Below are 17,857 nucleotides of genomic sequence, written 5' to 3' on the forward strand. Positions count from 1 at the left end.
GCAAACTCAGTGTCAGAGGAGTGAGGAAGATGTTCCTCTCTACGGGGATTGTGTGTGTGTTTTTTTCTCACAAAATGCCAGCTATTGATGTTGTAGGGGCGGGGTTGGTCATTCTGGAAGTGAGTTACTCTTTTGACTCGTAGATGGAGCAGACCTTTACTGACAAGTTGCTGAAATACCAGCCCCTTGTGTCACGTCTGAACAGCCTTGGCTATCATTGAAAACTTTGTAGTGCTGATATTTGGGAGCCTTTGCCATGTACATAGCCTGACAGTATGTGGGTACCTGCGTAGGACAAAGCAGCTAGCGAGGTCCTGCTCTGTGTCAGCTGTCATGGGCAGTATGGAAAAGAATGTGCTTCTGTATCCATAAATGTCCATATATACATGACATATTAAATGTTTGAATCCTTCGACTGTACTGTGTAATTAAAATAAAATTATTTTTAAAATGTGTGCGTGTGTGTGTGTGTGTGTGTGTGTGTGTGTGTGAGTGCGTGCAAGAGAAAAGATCAGAAGCACACACCAGAGTGCATAAGGAGGGTGAGTTTACCTGTGGCCACAGCTGCGCTGCTTGGCTGGCTGCTGCTGCTGCCGTCTACATACAGCTCGTCCTCTGCCTCTGTAGAAGAGGGTGAGGATGACCCGCTGGTCAGCTCCTCACTGGAGCTGCTGGTGCTGTGGAGCAGCGCGTACTTCCTGCGAGCGATTACCTCCCGCTTCTTCCTCTGGAGAAGTAGGCGCTCTTTCTGCTTCTGAGTCCGCTGGATGCCGCCGGGCCCAGGCTTCACAATCCGCTTCCTATGCAGTGACCGCCGCCCGCTCAGGCACGGCCGCTTCAGCAGCACCGGCTCCACCTCTGACCGTGCCCACTTATGAGAGCGGCTTCCCCGAGTCCGACCCAGAATGGTGCGCAGACCCACCCCTGTCCCACCCCCTGTGGTGGAGACCGGCGCCTGCTGTGTTGGCTGCGGTCCCCCTGTTGCTCCCGTCCCTCCAGCCTCCACCTCTTCCTCTGAGCTCATAGTATCCGAATCCCCGAAGCGCAGGCTGGAGGAGGGAGAGGAGGCACAGTCACTGAACGAGGACTCTGGGTTGCGTTCGTCCTCACTGCGTCGCTCCAAGAGATCTGGCTGGTGGCGCTGAAGGGGAAGAGAGCCCTCACTGACACGACCCTCCTTCAGGGAGCAGTCCGAGGGCCCTGGCTGTTGGCTCTTGCGCTTTTTGCGTCCAGGCAGGCCCCTGTCTGGGTCTCTGCGGGCCCCTATGTCCCTCAGGGGCCGGTGCCTGGTCTCGGCACACAGTGGTGCAAACTCGCTGCCTGCCTTGCCGATCACCTCCATGTTGGCAGGGAAGCTCTTGGCCGTCTCCATGGGCTCTGGGTTGGCCAGCGGACCCTTCAGGTGCTCCTGTCTACCCTGGGCCTCAGAGGGCACCTCGCTCTTCATGCTGCCTGGTCCACGCAGACGCAATGCCAACTAAACTTCCGCTAGCTCCTATAGGTCCATTGGCGGGCCCGCAACCAACCTAGTTCTGTGAAACAAGAGAAGGTAAACGTTAGACACGCTGAAAAATAATGATTGCACTTTGTTAATGGAGGCAATTTATAAAACAGAAAGATGGGTTAAATGTATTATGATAATAATTACATGCTGTGATAATATAGAGGCGCTCGCTCTCTCGTCGTGTACGAGGAGAAAGGCAAAAACAGTGCATCATGGTTTGTTTGTGAGAGCAAATTAATTGAGGCCTTGGGCTGAGTCAGTTGTGTAGCATTTGTTGTATTATCCACTCTTGGCAGTGCGTGACTCAGACTGGGTGGTAATCTGAGACTAATCTCAGTATGTTCGCTAGGCTTGATGCTGTAATGAAGGAAACTGATGAGCAAAGTAAGGTCATGCAGCCTGGCAATATGGAAAAGGTAGAAACAAACACTGGAGCATATCTTTTACCAGCTCAATTCTCTATTGTTGAGTGATAAAACCATGGAAAGGCTGCGTGGGGAGATTAGGAGACATTTTCATAATGGCATTACCGGAACAGAATTGACTGCAGAACTCGCTTGTCTATAGCTTCAGAAGGTACGAGGCTACAGGCAACCAATGCTAAGCATGCATCCCTTTGATATCGATCTTGTAAATAAAAACAAGCCTGCTGGCATCAAAACACTAGCCTAGCGCAAACTCTTACCAAGATGAAAGATTCTAGGCCTTCATATAGGCCTAGTCTCACCGGTTTCCTCCTATCGATCCCCCCCTCACCATTTATCATGCTTTCCCTCTCCATTTATCACACATCCTCCTTTCCTAAAATTGTCTAATCTAATCACACTGTTTATACTTCAAAATAAGCCTTTCACCAAGGGTAGGACAGAGTAAAATGTCTTCTACTTCAGTGCAGTCACCTCAAGTCCTTTGAATTATGAAAGCAGCCATCTTTTTAAAAAGGCACGTTGGCTCAGTTCATTAGCCTACTTCTTAGTGTGGTATAACGTGCACACACAGCTGACAGTGTGGTGTTTTCCTATACTTGATCCACCAGTAAACACCTCAAACTGAGATTTAGAATAAAATCCTACTTTATGAGATGTATTTTATTTAAATGACACAAGTGAGCTGAATTGGACATGGTTAGCCATTCTTTAGAAGCCTTATAATGGTTGGCCTAATGAAGCCGTACTGATTAAACAGTTATGTGTAAAGACATACTAATTGCCATTCTCCAGCCTGCAATATCCTGTGTATTGACACAAGGCTCAGTATGAAAACAATGAACTCTATGGTATAAAGCCTTGTTCACACTACAGGCCTTAATGCTCAAATCGGTTTTGTTTTTCAAAACCGCTTTGGAATACTGACTGTCCAAACAGCAAGTTACAAGTAATCAAATTAGATGTGTGGGAGTTTAGTCAAAATTATTTTGCTGACATGGTTACGCTAGTTGTCATTGTAACGACAGGTGTGGGCGCAGTAGTGTAGGCTGATAGGAAGCAGGAGCACCCCCACCAAATCACTCAGAAGTTATGTAGCAAGCTAAGGTGACAACAATGGCTGTCATGGACGTTTCCCAGTCGCTTCGAACGTATAAACGCATCATGTAATAAGACATTAAGCCTCGGGGATAAGATGAGCCAACTTTCAGAACAAGTCCTTTTTGGCTAGCTAGGGTAGTCAACTAGTTAGCCGTTTACCTTTCTAGCACATTCACTAATGTGCGTGTGTGTAGTAGAGGTATTTATTTATAATAATGACAATTACAACAATACTGAATGAACAACAAACACTTAATTTAACTTAATATATTACATAAAAATCTATTTAGTCTCAAAAAAATAATGAAACATGTTCAATTTGGTTTAAATAATGCAAAAACACAGTGTTGGAGAAGTAAAAGTGCAATATGTGCCATTTAAAAAAGCAAACGTTTAAGTTCCTTGCTCAGAACATGAGAACATACAGTTGAAGTCGTAAGTTTACATACACCTTAGCAAACTACATTTAAACTCAGTTCTTCACAATTCCTGACATTTAATCCTAGTAAAAATTCCCTGTTTTAGGTCAGTTAGGATCACCACTTTATTTTATGAATGTGAAATGTCAGAATAATAGTAGAGAGAAGGATTTATTTAAGCATTTATTTCTTTCATCACATTCCCAGTGGGTCAGAAGTTTACATACACTCAATTGGTATTTGGTAGCATTGCCATTAAATTGTTTAACTTGGGTCAAACATTTCGGGTAGCCTTCCACAAGCTTCCCACAATAAGTTGGGTGAATTTTGGCCCATTCCTCCTGACAGAGCTGGTGTAACCGAGTCAGGTTAGTAGGCCTCCTTGCTCGCACACGCTTTTTCAGTTCTGCCCACAAATCTTCTATTGGATTGAGGTCAGGGCTTTGTGATGGTTACTCCAATACCTTGACTTTGTTGTCCTTAAGAGATTTTTTATGTTTTGGGTCATTGTCCATTTGGAAGACCCATTTGCGACCAAGCTTTAACTTCCTGACTGAAGCCTTGAGATGTTGCTTCAATATATCCACATAATTGTCCTGCCTCATGATGCCATCTATTTTGTGAAGTGCACCAATCCCTGCTGCAGCAAAGCAACCCCAGAACATGATGCTGCCACCCCCGTGCTTCATGGTTGGGATGGTGTTCTTCAGCTTGCAAACCTCCCCCCTTTTCCTCCAAACATAACGATGGTCATTATGGACAAACAGTTCTATTTTCTGATTCAACAGACCATAGGACATTTATCCAAAAAATATAACTATACATGTCCCCATGTGCAGTTGCAAACCGTAGTCTGGCTTTTTTTAATGGCGGTTTTGAACCGTGGCTTCTTCCTTGCTGAGCGGCCTTTCAGGTTATGTCGATATAGGACTCATTTTACTGTGGATATAGATACTTTTGTACCCGTTTCCTCCAGCATCTTCACAAGGACCTTTACTGTTGTTCTGGGATTGATTTGCACTTTTCGCACCAAAGTACATTCATCTCTAGGAGAGAGAACGTGTATCTCCTTCCTGAGCGGTATGACAGCTGCGTGGTCCCATGGTGTTTATACTGTGGATATAGATACTTTTGTACCCGTTTCCTCCAGCATCTTCACAAGGTCCTTTACTGTTGTTCTGGGATTGATTTGCACTTTTCGCACCAAAGTACATTCATCTCTAGGAGAGAGAACGTGTCTCCTTCCTGAGCGGTATGACAGCTGCGTGGTCCCATGGTGTTTATACTTGTGCACTATTGTTTATACTTGACTTTGACTTTGTTGTCCTTAAGAGATTTTTTATGTTTTGGGTCATTGTCCATTTGGAAGACCCATTTGCGACCAAGCTTTAACTTCCTGACTGAAGCCTTGAGATGTGAACTTGGTACCTTCAGGTGTTTGAAAATTGCTCCCAAGGATGAACCAGACTTGAGGTCTACAAAAATAATTCTGAGGTCTTGGCTGATTTCTTTTGATTTTCCCATGATGTCAAGCAAAGAGGCACTGAGTTTGAAGGTAGGCCTTGAAATACATCCACAGGTACACCTCCAATAGACTCAAATGATGTCAATTAGCCTATCAGAGGCTTCTAAAGCCATGACATAATTTTCTGGAATTTTCCAAGCTGTTTAAAGGCACAGTCAATTTAGTGTATGTACATTTCTGACCCACTGGAATTGTGATGCAATGAATTATAAGTGAAATAATCTGTCTGTAAACAATTATTGGGAAAATTACTTGTGTCATGCACAAAGTAGATGTCCTAACCGACTTGCCAGAACTATAGTTTGTTAACAATACATTTTGTGGAGAGGTTGAAAAACTAGTTTTAATGACTCCAACCTAAGTGTATGTAAACTTCTGACTTCCAACTGCATGAAAGCTGGTGGTTCCTTTTAACATGAATCTTCAATATTCCCAGTTAAGAAGTTTTAGGTTGTAGTTATTATAGGACTATTTCTCTCTATACCATTTGTATTTCATAGACCTTTGACTATTGGATGTTCTTATAGGCACTTTAGTATTGCCAGCCTAATCTCGGAGTTGATAGGCTTGAAGTCATAAACAGCGCTGTCCTTCAAGCATTGCGAAGTGCTGCTGGCAAACAGAGGAAAGTGCGGTTTGTATGAATGCTTACGAGCCTGCTGCTGCCTACCACCGCTCAGTCAGACTGCTTTATCAAATCATAGACTTAATTATAATATAATAAACACACAGAAATACAAGCCTTTGGTCATAAATATAGTAAAATCCGGAAACTATCATTTCAAAAACAAAACGTTTATTGTTTCAGTGAAATACGGAACCGTTCCGTATTTTATCGAACAGGTGGCAACCCTATGTCTAAATATTGCTGTTACATTGCACAACCTTCAATGTTGGGTCATAATTATGTAAAATACTGGCAAATTAATTACGGTCTTTGTTAGGAAGAAATAGTCTTCACACAGTTTGCAACGAGCCAGGCGACCAGGACAAGCTAGTTAAACTAGTAATATCATCAACCATGTGTAGTTAACATAATCACTAGTTAAGATTTATTGTTTTTTTATAAGATAAGTTTAATGCTAGCTAACAACTTACCATGACACCTTGCTGCCTGCACTTGCGTAACAGGTGTTCAGCCTGCCACGCAGTCTCCTCATGGATTGCAATATAATCGGCCTCCAAAAATGCAGATTACCGATTGTTATAAAAACTTGAAATCGGCCCTAATTAAATAAGCCATTCCGATTAAACCGGTCGACCTCTAGTGTGTGGTTGTCAAACTAACATGTTCTATCTAATCAAACTGTCAGAGTAGCTAGCAAGCAACAAGATATGCCAAATAGCAGTCTAAAAACCAGTTGGGAGCAAATAAATCAGATTTGACCCTTCAGACAAGTCGCAAGGCCAGGAATCAGATTTGTATCTGCTTTCAAACCATGTAGGGTGGTTTCAAATGTGGCTTGTAATATCAGATTCCATGTCCCTTTTGGCTGCTCAGACTGCAGGAAAAGGACATTTGCATCAGATATGCAAAAAAAAAAAGAGGATTTGAGTCACTTCAAACTGCCAATGTGAACACAGCTTCAGTGGCATAGGCTCTAAGAATGCACACATTATTGTAAGTGAAGGTTCTGTTCTGTCTAATAATCAAACACATTAATTTACTGTTAGTAGGGCCCTATAAAATCCACGATGCGGAGAATGATGGCGGAATCACCGAATCCAGACATTAAAACGGAATTCAACAATATTCAAAAACATTGAAATTAGTAGGGAATCAAGTAAATGTACTGAAAAGTAATACATTTGCCTAGGTTTATCATAAGACAAGAACAGAATGCGTCAGTGATTTGTATTTCCTGCAACTTTCTGAAGAGGCAATGAGAATGCCCGTCTGTGAGGCGCGAGCGTCTGCCACTTTGTGTAGCCGTTAGCCTGATGCTAATTCAAACCTGCCTTCAGGAGAGCCCCAAAACATCACTGCTCTAGAGGAGATCTGCATGGAGGAATGGGCCAAAATACCAGCAACAGTGTGTGAAAACCTTGTGAAGACTTACAGAAAACATTTGACCTCTGTCATTGCCAACAAAGGGTATATAACAAAGTATTGAGAAACTTTTGTTATTGACCAAATACTTATTTTCCACCATAATTTGCAAATAAATTCATAAAAAATCCTACAATGTGATTTTCTGGATTTTATTCCCTCATTTTGTCTGTCATAGTTGAAGTGTACCTATGATGAAAATTACAGGCCTCTCATCTTTTTAAGTGGGAGAACTTGCACAATTGGTGGCTGACTAAATACTTTTTTGCCCCACTGTATAGCAAATAATGCAATCATATTCAGTCTGTTGCATTCCATTCGTTGACCCTGAGATCCGGATGTTACACAACACCACACGACGTGAACATGCAGCACTGTTAGCTTATTTAGTGATCATAAAGTGTGTTAAAATCTGCACCAGGAAAGTAGTGGAGTGTAATTTGATGTGTCAGCATACACTAGAATGCAAACCTACTGCAAAACCCAGTCAGTCAGTGAGTGCCTGGGGTGGAAGCCACTTCCCCCACCCATTGCTTGGACAAGAGTGATTCTAGAGTTATCGATGTTACATTTGCATGCAAAACCACAAATTTAAAATGTCTCACAGAATGGACAAAATATAAATTAAAAGTTTGATGTGTTGGTCTATAGTACCCTTTGGAGGGAGTGTATACAGTATTGGCATGTTGGTTTCACTTTAAAAGGACAACATTACTTTCTCAGGTTGACCTTCCGCTGGAATTCTCCATATGCATATTAAACCCCATTGACCCATGAGTAGGTAGAAGCCTGCAGGGAACAAGGATTGTGTGGGTGCTTGTCTTCAAAACAGCAACTGAACCCAGAGTGGGTCAATCACTAGGGATCATCACAGTAGGTAGGAAAGCACTCAAATCCTGCATTTACCCAATATAAACTGAGCAGACCTTCCAGCCAAAGAAAGCACAGGTTGGTGTCGAAACCCTGCCATGTAGGCTGGCTGAGGACTGAAGTCAGATTTAATGCCGGTAGGGCTGGAATCCAAACTGACAAGTTTCTTCACGAATCCTTCACAGCTCGAGGATTTGTGTAACCCTGAGTTGACTACCATTAAAACACGATATCCACCTCACAAACTAGACAACAGGAGAGGGTATCTGGCCAGGAGCCCTCAATGTGTAGCCTAGCCTACTAAAGCAAACTAACATTGACAGTAACACTGAACAAATACCTGATACAGTATTCATGAAAACACTCATGTATCATGTCTGTGTTTCCATCTCATGAGCAAAGAGAAAGAAGAAGATGCCGCAGGTGGAGACTTCTGGGAACTAGGGCTGGGGCGTTCTGAGATACCCCCTCCCTGGGTTCCGATGTATAACTGCTGCCAGAGAACCAAAGCCCCAAACCATGATCCTCTGAGGCTCCCCCTGTGAGCCACTGATGAGCTCCTGTGCCACAGAGCAAGCAGCGCATGACACTCAGCAACACAGCAGCCTCAGTGGACAGCCACCTTGGCAATCAATCCCCCCTGGCACCAAGGTGGAGACATTTCAGAGGAGAGGGCATTTATGGGAAACTGCTTTAATTCATTCCTTGAGGAGCAAAACACAGACCTATCTTGAGCTTCACAGTACACCGTTTCAGCAATGGCTGCAGAAAAACCAAATCTACCACCAACGCAAGGACACACAAATTATTAACCTATCCCAAACCATTACCTAATATATCTTTTACTATTTTTAGTGCAGGTTTGTCAATGTGTTCTATGCAAGGTGTGACTCAAATTGTGAGGTGTATCAGAACTCATTATGCAGTACCTCTACCAGTCAATAATTGTAGAAAACGCCACACCAATGCAATGAACTGCAGAACAGGAAGTTACACATTCTTGTCTCTACAAAAAGGTAGCCAACATGTTAGCCAAGAAACAAAAAGCGCACAGCTTTGAGTAGGCAGGCACAGTACTTCATACATTGCCGCTATGACAGGCCCTTCTGAGAAGCTAAAATGTCATCCTCCTCACAATCACAGGGATTCTTCTATCTAATGTCGTATGACGCAACCAGCACTGCTAACATTGACAACATTACATACTGCAAGGGGACGGAAATCCCCTAATGCGCTGACAAGAACGCCATTTGTATAAACTCATTTTTGCTTTCAAAGAAGGAACACCTAGACAACCTTTGAGTGATTAAGCATCGGTTTCCTATATTAGTGCGCATGGTACTATATACTAGATCCTTGATAATTTTAGGAAATGGCAGAGCACCGTTACAATTCTATGAGCTAGAAATAAACTTAATTGTAGCTACACACATTCCCTTGTAACTATGGCAGCTTCTAAAACCCACTGGATGCCTTATTGCAGAGCAGTGGCACAGTTATAGAATGATAATAGTGGGGCCCATTTCAGCATTTCCCCTCAGAACATCAGCATGGTTGTTTTTTTGTCAGTTTTAGTTTGACTTGATAAAAACAGTGATATATGACTGTTCATCAGAAGTCATCACGTCTGTTCTGCCCACAGAATTGTAGTAGTATTGAAATAGGCCTACATCATGGCACTATTATCTCAAGCCTGTATTTGAGATCTCCAAGCCTTTTCTTATAATAGCTCGCCTGATTTCAGTTTGTGACAAAACAAGCAAGTATAGTGTAGAGAATCATTGAACCATCTAAACCGCTGTGAAATATATGTTCCATAACCAAACCTCTAGTATTTTCAGCTGCTTGAAGCTGGTGTACAAAACCAAAAGTAAAAGACACAAAAACTAACTTTAATAACGTAAGCATAGAAATAGAACACAGAACAGAGCTACCGCTTCCAAAGTCCCGTTTCCACTGGCACTTGAAATTTGGGGCAGATTCGACCTGGGTCGAGGGAAACAGGGGCCAGAGCAGCCCAGTTTCACAACTGGCGCCAGCTCAATTCGAATTCGGGTTGGTGACGCCAATTACTATGCAACCACCAAGTGGATCACTGCTGGATGCGGGTACGTTTAGCTAGCTTGTCTGGGCTTGTTGCTGTTAGCTAGCACATGGACAAGCAGTACTGCAGTAGCTAGACATAACACAAATTACCATAATAGCTGGGTCCTTTATTCATTATTACACTACACAAACTTTTATGATAGCTAGCATTTGAGGGCTGACAGTTATCTAACCTTAGCTAGCAAATCAGAGTTGAAACAATCTAGATAACGTAAGCTAGCAGGAATTTTTGCTAGCCAGGTCGTATTGAAGCTAGCTAGCTAGCTAATACCATGGTACGCAAGGTAGGAATTATTAGTTATGCTAACAACGACGCTAACGTTTAGTTAGCCAACAGTTAGCCAACGTCAGCAAGCTAAATACATGGTTGGCTGGTACTGGCAGGAGTATAGGGTAACGTTTGTTACAGCATGGTGAAGGTGAATTCAATTATTCAACATTTTGTTCGCAAGCAACATCAGCGAAGCCAGCTGCAGTCACATATTGGCTACCTTGCAACATGACATAATTTATAATTTCTGGGGGGAGTGGAAATGCAATTTGAGCTATCCCACCAAGGCCATTGAATTCAAAGTGCCAATGGAAACGGGATTTAGTGTTTCTTTTAATGAGAAAGAAATATGAGTTAAAGATCTGTCAATGTGAAAATTTTCAGGTCGCCCAAAAAGTTACATATTGCAGCTTTAAATCAATCCAGTGATGTGTTATTGTTCTCCAAATTGTGACTATGAGATGGGTTGTCTTCTATCATAGATAAAGAGTGGCATCAACGCAAAAGTAATGGCATCAACATCGTGAACACAAACCAAAACATGTAATGAGGGAAGAATTATTGGTGCTTCTTATACTGTAACAGTGCAGAGAATTTGGGGCAGGATAATTAAAGATTGACTGGTCCCAAGTGTACACATCAAGTTTCCTAACAATGAGTCATTCGGTTGACAAAGCTCTCCTTCATACGATTTTTTACATTTTTCTGACAGTATTTGCCTAATGTTTTCTGGCTTGCACTAGGCCTCAATCTGAGATATTTCCTAATTTGGTCTATGGCTCTTTAGGTACGTAACCATACTAATTGTACAAGCCTGTCTATGTATTTCATCTTTATACGTAATGCATCAAGATTACAACCAAAGCCATTCCACAATTCGAATGACTGCTGCAAATGTCTTCAGCATTTTGTTTTCTTTAGCAATATTAACGTAAGTCAACAAACCTAACACGTTACCAGGCTGATTTGACAGCGCAGTTCCATTACTTGAAAAGAATGTGATGAACATTCATCATAGTCATCCTCCTCTCTGATGTGTCTGTCACAGATACAAAACATTTTGATGTTGCCCAACGTTATCTAGCACTAGTAAGCTAACGTTGAATTAAGTCAGTTATACGTGGAATTGTCTTATTTGGTTAACTTAACGTTCGCTACTTGGGTTACGTCTGAGTTCATCGTAAAATGTAATAAATAAATGGCTATAGTTACATGGCCTTGGCTAACTAGTTTACTTAGTTAGCTAGATGGAAGAGCTGCAAAGCTTCCCAATCAAATGTTGGGTTTCTAATTAACTCGCTGATAAGATCATATTTGCTAATAACCAATGTAGCTAGCTACCTAACTCGTTAGCTAGCCAACCCCAAAATGGCTCACAACAAGACATTTTAGCTACTACCGTACCAAGCTAACATTAACTACTGAATCTTCAGAGCAAACAATAGCTTGCTAGCTAGCTACAGTACGCTGGCTACTGTCTGGTCGTGTTAGCCAGCTAACGTTGAGAGAAAAACAAAGACAGTTATCTAGCTAGCTATATTGACTCAACACATACCTGTACTCTCTTGAAAGTGGGCTTCTGTGTTATTTCGTGGCTCCCTTTGAATTACATATGCTCTGGATGAACTTAAATAAGGGACACGAGTAAATCGCGATCGAACGACAGTCACCGGGTAGTGAAACTGACAACAGGAACAAAATCGAAGTGGGCCCGTGGCAATACCAACGTCGTTACAAATCAGCGCCTGGCTAAAGACCCGAGAGAAAAAAAATACTTGCTATTTTTCCTGGCTTTATGTGGAATATTAACACGCTACGCAATACATAATGTTTTTTCTACGATAAAACACACATTCCATTCTATTTGCCATCAGGGCCCTCGATGAAGTCCCCATTCCTGCCTCTTCGAGGCGACCACTGTTGTTTACCCAGCTCGACTCGTCCGTTTACTCTCGCTGGCACCTAGGTTGGGTTGCTGGACTTGTGTGAAGCTAGCCACAATAAGGATTCGCCACAAAGGTGCCTGGAATTTGCGATTCGCCTTCAAAATAAAATGTCCCCCATTGAAACATGCAAACGGATACAAATAGTGGAATAATGCCATATTTGGAATAGATCCTGCTTAACAAGGTTGGAATGTTAATTAAATCCAACAAAAGACAATAACTAGTTAATTTGTCCTAAACAAATTTCAGTCGCACTGTGAATGTATTAAATTTCAGAACAGCATTGGTGACATTCGTATATGCCCTGTACAGCCTTATCTATTGATGTTGGGTCCATGAAATGGGGTATCAGCCTTCTCGTGACACCCACAAAACACAACTGTGAAGAGTCTACACACATATTAGCACTTATTGCGGGTCTTTGACACCGGTGTGAACTGACACACATTAGCTCACCAGTCAACCTACTATGTGTATTGGCATTGATATTGCAATGTAAAGACTTACCCATGGATCTTGGGTCCATGAAATTCTACGTCGCAAATATTTCTGTAAACTCTTCAGCGTTGTGTTCTGTGGGTGTCACGGAGTAGGCTGATACCCCATTTCATGGAGCCAAGAGCCATAGGTAAGGCTATAAATCAAATCAAACTTTGTCACATGCGCCGAATATTTTTTTCCTTTTTTATTTAATTTAACTAGGCAAGTCAGTTAAGAACAAATTCGTATGTACAATGACGGCCTACCGGGGAACAGTGGGTTAACTGCCTTGTTCAGGGGCAGAAAGACAGATTTGACCTTGTCAGCTCGGGGTTTCGATCCAATACAAGTGTAAACTTTACCGTGAAAAGCTTACTTACAAGCCCTTAACCAACAGTGCAGCTTAAGAAGAGTTAGGAACATATTTACCAAATAAACGAATGTAAAAAATAATTAAAAGTAACACAATAACATAACAATAACGAGGCTATATACAGGGGGTGGGGGCAATGTAATAGTCCTGTAGCCATTTGATGAGTTCTTCAGCAGTTTTATGGCTTGGGGGTAGAAGCTGTTAAGGAGCCTTTTGGTCCTAGACTTGGCACTCTGGTACCGCTTGCCTGTGTGTTAGAGGAAACTGTCTATGACTTGGGTGACTGGAGTCTCTGGCAATTTTATGGGCTTTCCTCTGACACCACCTATTATATAGGTCCTGGATTGCAGGAAGCTTGGCCCCAGTGATGTATTGGGCCGCACGCACTACCCTCTGTTGCGCCTTAAGGTCAGATGCCGAGCAGTTGCCATACCAGGCGGTGATGCAACTGGTCAGGATGCTCTCGATGATGCAGCTGTAGACTTTTTTGAAGAATTGGGGACCCGTGCCAAATCTTTTCAGTCTCGAGGGGGAACAAGTTTTGTCGTGTCCTTTTCACGACTGTCTTGGTGTGTTTGGACCATCATACATCGTTGGTGATGTGGAAACCAAGGAACTTGAAACTCTCGACCCGCTCCAGTACAGCCCCGTTGATGTTAATGGGGGCCTGTTCGGCCCACCTTTTCCTGTAGTCCACGATCAGCTCCTTTGTCTTGCTCACACTGTACATTGCAATATGAATGTCAATACGCACAATAGGCTGGATAGTGAGGTGATATACCACAGTTAAAGTCCCACAAGAAGAACAACAACGCTAATAGTTGTGTTCTATGGGTGTCACGACTAGGCTGATATCCCAGTTCATGAACCCAAGATCAATAGGTAAGGCTGTACAGTGCATATAAGTATGCCCCCAACGCAATTCTGAAGTCTAATACATCCACAGTGCGATTACAACATTATTTTTTGTTGTTGTGTCAAATTAACTACTTATTGTGTTTTGTAGGTTGATACCCTATTTCATGGACCCAAGATCCATAGGTAAGGCTGTAGGCTACATTGCAATATGAGTGACCAATACGCACAATAGACTGACTGGGGGGCGCTAATATTTGTGTGAACTCTTCACAGTTGTGTTCTGTGGGTGTCACTGAGTAGGCTGATACCCCATTACATGGACCCAAGATGATCATCCATAGGTAAGGGAATACATAGCAATATGAATGTCAATACACAGTAGGTTGACTGGTGATCAAAATCCCAGTATATACAGATATTGGTGATATTGCACGATAGCTATGTCAATATTGCGAGCCGTGAGGAGTAATGGCGGCTGGTAGAGCTTTGAGTCGACGCGACATGTCGACAAATTCAAGATAGAAGAACCATTTAAACAGTTTGCTATTACAGCAGATGAAGGTGCGGAAAAAGCGTGGAGATGTGGGAATGGACAGCGAGGAAGAAAGAAAGCAGTTGAGTGTAGAGGGAAGCTGTGTGGTGAGGAAGATTGGCATCAAGTACAAAAATAAAAAAACGCAGATCGTCATGTCCGGGTTGGCGCCCCCTCGGGTTCGTGCCGTGGGGTAGATCTTCGTGGGCAAAACTCAGCCTTGTCTCAAGGTACTAAGTTGGTGGTTGAAGATATCCCTCTAGTGGTGTGAGGGCTGTGCTTTGGCAAAGTGGGTGGGGTTATATCCTGCCTGGTTGGCCCTGTCCGGGGGTATAGGGCCACAGTGTCTCCCGATCCCTCCTGTCTCAGCCTCGTAATTATGCTGCAATAGTTTGTTTCGGGAGTGCTAGGGTCAGTCTGTTATATCTGGAGTATTTATCCTGTCTTATCCGATGTCCTGTGTGAATTTAAGTATGCTCCTTCTAATTCTCTTTATCTCTTCTCTCGGAGGACCTGAGTCCTAGGACCAAGCCTCAGGACTACCTGGCCTGATGACTCCTTAATGTCCCCAGTCCACCTGGTCGTGCTGCTACTCCAGTTTCAACTGTTCTGCCTGCAGCTATGGAACCCTGACCTGTTCGCCGGACGTGCTACCTTGTCCCGGACCTGCTGTTTTCGACTCTCTCTCTCTACCGCACCTGCTGTCTCTAACTCTGAATGATCGACTATGAAAAGCCAACTGACATTTACTCCTGAAGTGCTGACCTGTTGCACCCTCTACAACTACTGTGATTATTATTATTTGACCCTGTTGGTCATCGATGAACGTTTGAACATCTTGGCCATGTACTGTTATAATCTCCACCCGGCACAGCCAGAAGAGGACTGGCCACCCCTCAGAGCATGGTTCCTCTCTACATTTCTGTCTTTCTAGGGAGTTTTTCCTAGCCACCATGCTTCTATCAAATTGCTTGCTGTTAGGGGTTTTAGGCCAGGTTTCTGTATAGCACTTTGGCCTAAAGAGCAGGAACCCAGTCTTCACCAAATAAATCAGAAATAGAGACAGTGTCATCCTGCAAGAAACATGGTATAGAGGAAATGGACCCACTGGTTGCCCTCTAGGTTACAGGGAACTGGTAGTCCCATCCACCAAATTACCAGCTGTTACACAGAGATCAGATGTAACCCACTCTATTAAATTAATCAAAACAGGAACATTTTACATTTGGCTAGAAATTCTAAAGGAAATGATCTCAACAGAGTAAAATGTCCTCCTGTGTGCTACCTATATCCATGAAGACAGCTTCTCCATCCTAGAGGGAGAGGTCAATCATTTCCAGGCCCTGGACACATGCTAGTGTGTGGTAACCTAAATGCCTGAACTGGACAAGAAGATGACATTCTCAGTACACAGGGGGACAAACAGCTACCTGGAGGTGACAGTATTCCCTCCCAAATATGCCCCCCCTAGACACGACTACGACAAAACAACCAACAAAAATGGGTCACGAGTCTTGCAGCTCTGTTGCACGCTGGGTCTGTACATAGTCAATGGTAGGCTTCAAGGGGACTCCTACAGTAGGTACACCTACAGCTCATCCCTTGACTGTGGTTCTATAGATTACTTTATCACAAACCTCAACCTAGAGTCTCAGTCAGACCAATGACACCCCTATCAGATCAAATCAACATCACAGCCTACTTGAACAGAATAATACTCTATCACGAGGAATCAAAGCCAACCAAACTTCATACTGTTAAGAAGATGGAAGGAAAGTAGTGTAGATACCTACCAAAAACTATTGGGCAACAACAAATCCAATCCCATTAAGACAACTTCCTGGACAAAACATTTCACTGCAATAGTGAAGCTATAAACTTGACAGTAGAAAGCCTAAACTGTATATTTTACCTTTCAGCTTCACTATCAACTCTAAAAGTGTCAAGCAGACAGCCTAAGAAAATTAACAACAATGATAAATGGTTTGATGAAGAATGCAAAACCCTAAGAAACACATTGAGAAACATATCCAACCAAAAGCACAGAGACCCAGAAAACCACAGCAGAATTAGGACGTTAACCGTTAGTTGTCAAAATCCAGAAAAGTGCTGTTAAATTCTACAACCACATAAAAGGAGGCAATGCCCACACATTCTACCACAAGAGTCCCCCTCAGCCAGAGAAGAGTCCCCCTCAGCCAGCTGGTTCTGTTCACAAACACAAACAGACCCCACAGAGCCCCTGGACCATAACACAATTAGACCCAATCAAAAAAGATAACTATTTGACACACTGGAAAGAATCAACTAAAAAACAGAGCAAATTGGAATGCCCTAAACAGAAAATACCTGACAAATGTGATTTGAGAAAATCCTTGACTACGTGAAGACTCTGTGATCATAGCCTTGCTATTGAGAGAGGCCACCACATGCAGACCTGGCTCTCAAGCACAGGACCTTGGTGGCACCTTAAATTGGGGAGAACAGGTTCGTGGTAATGACTGGAGAGGAGTAGGTGGAATGGTATTAAATACGTCAAACAAATGGTTTCCATTTTTTTTATGCCATTCCATTTGCTCCGTTCCGGCCATTATTATGAGCCTGTTCCCCTCAGCAGCCTCTACTGCTGAGGGGAGTGAGAAGACAGATTATGAGTTCACTGCTCACAAAATTAGTTGGAAACTGAGTGGCACATGCTAACCTCCTGCCAAATGTATGAACACATTAGATATGCATATTTCCCACAGATCACACAGGTCCACAAAAAATTCAAAAACAAACCAAACTCCCATATCTGTTAGGCAAAATACTGCAGTGTACATTCATAGCAGCAAGATTTGTGGCCTGTTGCCATGAGAAAAGGGTAACCATGTGGAGCACAAATAATGTTTTAAATACCACCAATATTTATCTGTTTATCTTTACCTACTATTCATACTATAACTATTTGCACATTGCTAAAACACTGTACATAGCTGATAATATATAGTAACAGTTGAAATCACAGGAGTTTGGTGGCACCTTAATTGGGGAGGATGGGGTCGTGGTAATGACTGGAGCGGAATAGGTGGAACGCTATCAAATACATCAAACACATGGTTTGATACCATTCCATTTGCTCCTTTCCAGACATTATTCGTGCTCCCCTTAGGAGCCTCCACTGTGAAATGTCTTTATCTTTTTAAAACATTTTTGAATGCAATATTTACTGTTAAATTTGAATATTTTTTTGTTGTTGTTTTGTGTCTTCTCACTTTTGTTTATTTTACTTGCTTTGGCAATGGAAATGCATGTTTCCCATGCCAATAAAGCCCCTTTGAATTGAAATGATAGCAAAACCATGGGTTTCAGTACGGTTGGGTTCTTAGCATTCATAGCCATGGTCATTAACTGTATC

At 42.7% G+C, this 17,857-nt stretch overlaps 1 protein-coding gene and 1 long non-coding RNA gene across 2 annotated transcripts in view; one reads left to right on the plus strand and one right to left on the minus strand.

The window, feature by feature from the left end:
- The window catches only part of LOC112249182 (E3 ubiquitin-protein ligase Arkadia), a 41,196-nt gene extending 28,922 nt beyond the window's left edge, over positions 1–12,274 (minus strand). Inside the window, 2 exon segments of the mRNA XM_024418904.2 lie at positions 553–1,532; positions 11,827–12,274. Of these exon segments, the coding sequence (XP_024274672.2) occupies positions 553–1,447 (895 nt within the window). The 5' untranslated portion in view covers positions 1,448–1,532; positions 11,827–12,274.
- On the plus strand, positions 9,801–15,019 carry LOC121846379. The gene is made up of 3 exons (XR_006083282.1): positions 9,801–10,002; positions 14,077–14,269; positions 14,971–15,019. It is a non-coding gene; the product is annotated as an uncharacterized LOC121846379 (long non-coding RNA).
- The last annotated feature ends 2,838 nt before the right edge of the window (positions 15,020–17,857 follow it).

The sequence above is a fragment of the Oncorhynchus tshawytscha genome, linkage group LG04 (genome assembly GCF_018296145.1).
Source record: "Oncorhynchus tshawytscha isolate Ot180627B linkage group LG04, Otsh_v2.0, whole genome shotgun sequence".
NCBI lineage: Eukaryota > Metazoa > Chordata > Actinopteri > Salmoniformes > Salmonidae > Oncorhynchus > Oncorhynchus tshawytscha.